At 39.6% G+C, this 7,281-nt stretch overlaps 1 protein-coding gene across 4 annotated transcripts in view; it reads left to right on the top strand.

The window, feature by feature from the left end:
* Positions 1-277: 277 nt before the first annotated feature.
* The window catches only part of cdk5rap2 (CDK5 regulatory subunit associated protein 2), an 86,553-nt gene continuing 79,549 nt past the window's right edge, over positions 278-7,281 (top strand). For 2 of the 4 annotated variants that reach the window (XM_042509440.2, XM_042509439.2), the window contains exons 1-4: positions 278-462; positions 4,299-4,354; positions 6,227-6,288; positions 7,085-7,195. In XM_042509440.2, the coding sequence (XP_042365374.2) occupies positions 410-462; positions 4,299-4,354; positions 6,227-6,288; positions 7,085-7,195 (282 nt within the window). In that variant the 5' untranslated portion in view covers positions 278-409. Of the gene's footprint in view, positions 463-1,271; positions 1,301-1,360; positions 1,376-4,298; positions 4,355-6,226; positions 6,289-7,084; positions 7,196-7,281 lie in introns of those variants that run through there. The other 2 variants (XM_088071383.1, XM_042509443.2) reach the window with 2 other exon arrangements.

The raw sequence follows: 7,281 nt of genomic DNA, 5'->3' as shown, positions 1-7,281 counted from the left end.
CAATCGCTTTGTCCCAGTACCCACCCTGCTTTATGCTGCATTTCCACTGCTCGTAAATTCCCCATTTTGAAGTCGTAAACAATACATTTACATTTAAGTACCGTGGTGAAGAAAACATGAAATAAGACTTGAAATATTAATAGCTCATATATTGTTTTATTGTATTTTACATCGTTATATTCGCGTTTTGAGGCTTCTACTGTGTGATGTTATTCGTGGTTCAAATATTTCCCACATAACGTGAAGGCATCACCAGTTTCCAACGTGCACAGTGGTGACGTACACCAAATCATGATGGCGGTAGCATGGACTATTTTGAATTCCGTCCCGCTTTTGTAAGTTTACATTAGTCTAGTCTGTAAAATGCCCTACTTTAACGGAGAGAACACAAAATAAGTGAACGTCTATCATGGACTCCGTCGTGGGGGACGATTTGACGCTTCCCGTTGACATCAACGGAAGGTAAAAAAAAACAACCCTACTAACGATAGCTAGCGAGCTAGTGCTAGCTTGTAATAGTACGTTATAGCTAACATTAACCCAGTAATCCGCTGCACGGGCCCTGACTATTAACTGGAACAACACAGAAGCACTCACATTGTCAGGTTTAATAATCTGCCCTAACGCCATAACGTGACAGAGTTAAGTTAGGTATAAGCTAGAACAAACAGTCAGCTACATAACGTTATAGCGTCTTAAAAGTGTATTTATAGCGCCAGGTCTCATACGAATTGTTTTGTGGCAAGTTAAGTCGTCATCTGACTCATTAGTGACCACACAAATCAAATTTATCTGTAAAATGTTGCATCTGACATAGTCAAGTTAAATTAGTTGATAACGTTGATAGGCAGTGATCCTCCAGTTGAGGCTGTTTCTGTTTGTTTTTGCAGCAGCCTTTGTAACTGACTAGCGTAGGTTGCAACGTTAACGCTTATACATGATAAACACCCATTAATGGATTAAATTTAGCTTTTAACAACATAAACGATTTAATTTAAATAAGCGACATCTGTTTCATGAGGCAAATTGTAACATATTCGGAAAAAAAGCTCAAAACAATACACTAAAAGTGCAATGGAAACATCGGTGCAGGCAGCCTATCATGTTCAGGCAAACATCACCTCTATAAATCATATTCAGCTCGCTGGATGTTGCTGTGATATTGCTGTGATCGGCTTGTTGACCTGTCATTTAGAGAGTGAAAGAAAGCGGAAATTATCGGAGGCAGATCTGCAGCAGGGTTTAGACTGAAGCAGCGACGTCCCCCCTCACTCTTTTCATTGAAAATGTGGAAATACCGGTAGCGTTAACATGTCATACTTGTTTTTTGTTGTTTTTTTTGCTCTCCTTGGCATGAAAGAAGAGTGTGATTGTGGTAGGTGAACTGTGCATTCTTAGCTCTGCTCTTGCTGGAAAGTGTTTGCCTAATATTGCTAATCTATAGCTCTTTCTGCTTTAAAATCCAGTTGTAGCATGTCATTGTTTAAGTTTGTAGTGTCCTTGCTTAGTGTCCTTTTTAAATGACCTAACCTAGCTGTGTCCCTTGTGAAAGCGGTCACCCAGGTGGTAAGCGTGCCTCAGTAATCCAAGATGTTAGCTGATATGTGTGGTGTGAATTACTTATTCTGAAACATGATTCACTTTACCCTTTTAAAAATATGTCTTTGTGTACTGATAGTTGCCTCGCTTGTTGTTTTTCATTAAGTACTGTAAGTAATATTATTGTGAGCTTTTCTGCTTCCATATTTGTTACTGGCAGTTGACCAAAGTATGAAAAGAAAGAGGAAGTCACTGTTTACAGGCGCTTACAATGTTTCCACATGGTATTGGAGGGGTTACGACAGATGCAGCGTCTATAACAGCTGACAGACGTGTTTTAAGGTAATCTGTTATTCATGGGAGAGTTTTCATCGGGATGGTTTAAGTGGAAGGGGTTTCACATGTTTGTGTTTGATGCTTTTACCCTTATCGTGGCTCTTGCTGTTCAATGCTTCCTCTCCATTATCACAGGAAGGGGTTGCTTTGCATGTGAAACCTCAGTGATGCAACAATTGTCAACACGTTAAGGATTTTTAGTTTTCTGTGGAGAATTATTGTGCTCCTGTTGCTTCTTATTCGTCATTTTACATTTATTAACAGTGTATCGCAAGAAAAACAGTGCCTCTCTTTTGTAAAAGAGTTTTTGTTGTTGTTATTGTTGATCAGTATCAAAAGGCCTAATAAAATCCACTGTGATTCAACGTTGCAAAAGTCCAAGGAGGCTACCTAATTTCACTTGGCACTGTATCATCTTTTCACCACTGCTATGCACTGAATCATGATACTTCATGTTGGTTAACTTTGTGTAATTTCCTGAGAGTTGAAGCAAAACAAAGATGGGGAAGAGCAGTTTGATTATGGTTTATTGTTGCAGCCTGTGGAAGCTTTAAAGGTCCAGTGTGTAATATTTCGGTGGATTTAGTAGTTTTGCGGTGAGGATTGCAGATTGTCACCAGCTGAAGCTTCTCCCGGCCAGAGTTCTTTCTGTATTCATTGTTCAGGAGGTTTTTCACAGGGAGCCAAATAATCAACAGGGGAGTCTTCCTCTCCAAAATAAATTGACCATGTGATTTAAATCAGTAAAAACACAGAATAAAGTAGTTTTGTTTTACAAATCAGTGTTTGTCTGACTCTGTTTTGCACGTCAGAGACATGCGGCCCCGGTCACTACATGGTAAAGCGAGCTCACCTTTTTTCTCTGATAAATTAAGATCCATACGATTAGGAGGTTTTTACTGGGAGCACAATTATCATCAGAGATCTCATCTTCTCAAACCAACAGACCTGGTGATTTAAACTGGTAAAATACTCAATCAAGAAGTTCGGAGTAAAAAACTATTTGTTTTTCTGACACTGCTTATTGTAAAAGGGCCTCTAGCTACGATGGCCAGTGTGAAAACATGAATGGTCCTACGTAAGCCAGTGTTTGGTAAAAACATGATGGTGAACAAGGTGATCTCCATAAACGAGGACCCGCTTCTTATGTAGATATAAATGGCTGATTCTAAGGTGACAGAAACACAGCTCTTCTTAATTTCAGGCGATAACACACTAAAGAAAACATACTTTTACATATTCAGTTTCTATCAATTGATTCTCCTAAATCCTACATACAGCACAGATACTCAGAGTTCCCAGAATCACAGAATCTTGGAAAAGGAGTTGAACTGGACAAAATGGAATAGGAGTCATATACATCTGACTCATCAGAAACACCAAAAAGCAATGTTGTTGCTTAAAAAGTTTATGGTGGTAATTACAGCAGGACAAAACCAAGGATGCAGGGTCTGTTTTTCAAAAATGTAATTTGCACATGTATATTCTCACACATATATATATGAAATATAAACAAATCATGCTGGAATAGTTCTTTGCTTAAGGAATATACCAGCAAAGCAGCAGAGTGGGTGATCTTCCACTGCCAGGGGAGGTATGGGAAGTAGTTATGCAATACTGGACGTTATATATTTTTAGACACAAAGTTCAGAGTTGAGGGACATGAGCCTTGGCCCACATCGTTTTTGTTTATGCAAGTAACTGACGTTGTAAAGCCAGATTTGTTAGCATAAATTCACCCTAATGCTCAATAAACCGCATTACTACATGTGCAAGTGATGCATTTGTGTTTAGGCAGTACAAGCCCAGTTCCCTTTTTGTGTCATTGTGATCCAGATGTGTGTTGCTGATGTTTGGTGCATTGTACCATGTCTGTGAGTGATGCCACTGTCCCATCACTGTGCGATGCTTAGCTGATCAGAGCCACAGTGGTCGACTTGTCTACAAAAGAAAGCCCTCTTCTCCGTCCACTGGTTTCTCTCTCCTTTTCTCTCTCCTCCTGTCTCTCTGAACATGAGGGCTAGGCTGCCACTGGCACATGGTCTGACAAACACACACACGCACACACACACACACACACACACACACACACACACACACACACACACACACACACACATGCATGCACACTGAGGAGGCTGTGCCAGAGTGGATGTAAATGAAGCAGAGAGTCACTCTTGAGCTATTTATGGATTGTTCTTGGGGCTCAATGGAACTGGCCAGCGTGAGTAATACATAAACATGACGCATTTATGTTTCAAAAACTATAATAATCAAAATGTGTACAGTGTGCAAGTATAGAGAGCAGGGGTTGCTTTGTTTCCTGTGATTTAAAAAAAAATAAATTTGAGATTGTTTTTGTTGGATGTGGCAAAAATGTAAGCGTCCTGGCTGCATCGCTAACAAAATGATTCTTTCCACAGCTGCAGACTGCCAGACTCCATAGATGCTGGAGAGTACTCCTCAGACAGCATGACAGGTAAGATTTTCTTTTGTTCTCCTTTCATTTTTTTTCTTGCTTAGGTTGCATCTCTCTTGTGTATTAATTAATGCTGCTGTTAAATCGTTGCTGTGACCTCCCACAGTTGTGTCCCCAAAGCTGTGATGAGGGATTAGCTGTATGATGTTAATTAGGTAATCCTGAGTCTGATTCATTGTTGAGCTCTTGTAGTGTACCAACAATATACTCAAGGCTAGAACACGTAAAACAGTAAAGAAATGATTTTTACAGATATAGGTCAGCATATGTGGCTTTCTGTCAAGTTGGTTGTGGGGACCAATACACAGAGGCATTAAAAAAAAACACTGACACTTGGCACATTATGATAGTTCTTAAATGTGTTTATTAACTAGAGCTGAGCAACATAGCAATATTATATTGATATTGTGATGTGAGACTAGATATTGTCTTAGATTTTGAATATCACGATATTGTTGTTGTTTTTTCCTGGTTTTAAAGGCTGCATTACAGTAAAGAGATTAACTTTTCTGTACTTAACAGACTGTTAAGTACTGCTGCTTACCAGAGAACCATCGAGCAAATGATGACAAAGCTTGGCCTGACACATCTCTTCCATTTGTTTATTAATAAAAGATAATGGAAGTAAATTCATCTGTGTAGTGTTTAATTTAATTATGGATCATTACAAATACACTGTTTTAGTAATCACACAGTGAGAAAAAGAAATAACATATAGGAAAAATGATGCATAAAAAAATATTAAATAAAACAGCTGATCACAAAAAATATGCATTAATCCATCAAGATGCATCGCTAATCGTTTTATCGTCGAATCGTAGCCCTCTGAATTGTAATCGAATCGAATCATAAGGTGGCCAGAGATTCCCACCCTTAATGAACACTATGTACACTATGTACTTCATTGTGCAGTGCACAAATTTCAACAGGGTAGTGTTTTCTGAAATGAAAGTTGGCCATTGTGCACTTACCAGAAGTGGTGATCACATCATCTGTCATTATATCATTCTGTGTCACCTCTTTAAATTCTGATGTTTTTGCAGGTCCTTGAAGGCAGCACAGGCGGACCGCTTTAAGAATTAATTTTTTCCTCAGTAGCAGTTTGTAGAGTTTGAGTTGCTGTAAATCTATCTATTTGTAAATCTGGCCAAAGCTTATCAGATTGATGGATGTGAGCAGCAACTGCTGCAGCGAGTGAAAGCAAACTTTTAGGCCCAATGCAATGAGCAGTTAAGTTTCACTGTCATTGCACCTGACGTCCTGCTGCTTCTTCTGTGCCCAGACAACGCTCTTCCAAGAGTGTAGTGAATGAATAACCAAATGGTATATATATATTTCAACAGCGCTCTTATAAATAGTCCAGCCCCAAAAATATAAAATCAATACCTGGCTGCAGATGTTTTGATTGTGGCAAGCCACCACAAATAAATAAATGTGTGGAAAACCCTGTTTCCTGCTGCCCTTCTCTGACTTTTGCTTCCCCCTGTCTCACCTCAGCACTGTTGTCAGAAGTGAAAAGCAACATATCCCTGATTTAGAAAGTGTACCTTTACAAGCAACCGATCCAGGCATGACGGGTGACGGAGATCTTCCTGTCATGCCGTCAAACTGTGAATCAGTGTTGCGAAATGTGTTGTTGACTAGTGCTACACGATCAGCTGAGGGCTGCTTTCAACCGGCCTAAACATGGCAGCTCTCCAGGAGATGTCTCCCCTCTGACGCCTCTCAGTGAAAAACATCTCTGCTTTCTCTTTCTCTTTATCTCTCTAAAAGAAACACATTCCCGAGAGCTGGGAGTTATTCTTGTAAGATTCTGTGTGCTATAGAGACCACGGTGACTCAAATGAAATGTATCACTTTGTTGTTTTACAGCTCCATCCTTCCCTGACAAGATGTCCCCAATCAAAGCGCTCACCATGAAGGACTATGAGAATGTGAGTGATGTGTATCAAGTGGTATGATGTTTCTTAAATTGGAGCTGCTTGTAGTGAGGCAGTGTCTCTTGGAATGCCCAAAGCCAATTTTACATGACATTAATTAACTGACACATATTTTAATTTGTGTATTAATGCTATTAATGGTAAATAGATTGAAACACTGAGCTTGCTAGTGAGAGGTCACGTGGTTAATTTTCTCCACGGCAACAAACCGGGTATTGTGATTTATTAAACCTGATCTGCAGTCTGACTGAAGCCATGCCGTACAGACCATTTATGGAGATTTAGCGATGAAGTGTGTGTAGGAGTAGGATTGAGGTGAGCTGAAGTCTATATTTCAGTATTTGAGTGGAATGCATGCTCAGTTTTTGGCTTGCGCTGCCCGGCTGGCTTCATGATTTGAGGTTTTACGGAGGGGTCCAGACTTCTACCTCCTCCCGCTGACTGTCTACCCAACCCCCATTGCCAGATGTATGCTGTTCTGAGCCTGCAGCACAATGATGCACAGTCCACTTCACACACATTCACATTCAAACACACACACAAGCACGAAGGCCTCCCTTCTTTTTAACAACAGCAGTACAAATGTTCCTTTTCTGCTAAGTAAACATTTTTAGTTTGTCTTCGACCCAAATTATTTTTCCTAACCTTGCCTTTAGTTTAAGTAAATTCAAAGATTTCATTTTGGGAAAGACAGAGGCGAAAATATTTTGATGCAACTTTTTTAGTAAAATTGTTGTTTGTTGATTAGGTATTTTTCTGTTATTTCATTATTTTTTGTCACCATCTGCAGCAAATCACAGCTCTGAAGAAAGAGAACTTTAACCTGAAGCTGCGCATCTACTTCATGGAGGAGCGCATTCAGCAGAAATGCGACGACTCCACTGAGGACATTTTCAAAACGGTGTTGTATTTACTTTAATGTTCAAAAATGTGTGTCATACTCTTTGTCTTTGTCATGCATTTAATGTGGCCCCCTAGGTGTCTTAA

Source organism: Plectropomus leopardus, chromosome 20, assembly GCF_026936395.1.
Source record: "Plectropomus leopardus strain MGB_pleo_1.0 chromosome 20, ASM2693639v1, whole genome shotgun sequence".
NCBI lineage: Eukaryota > Metazoa > Chordata > Actinopteri > Perciformes > Serranidae > Plectropomus > Plectropomus leopardus.
This window is presented reverse-complemented; position numbering and strand designations above follow the sequence as displayed.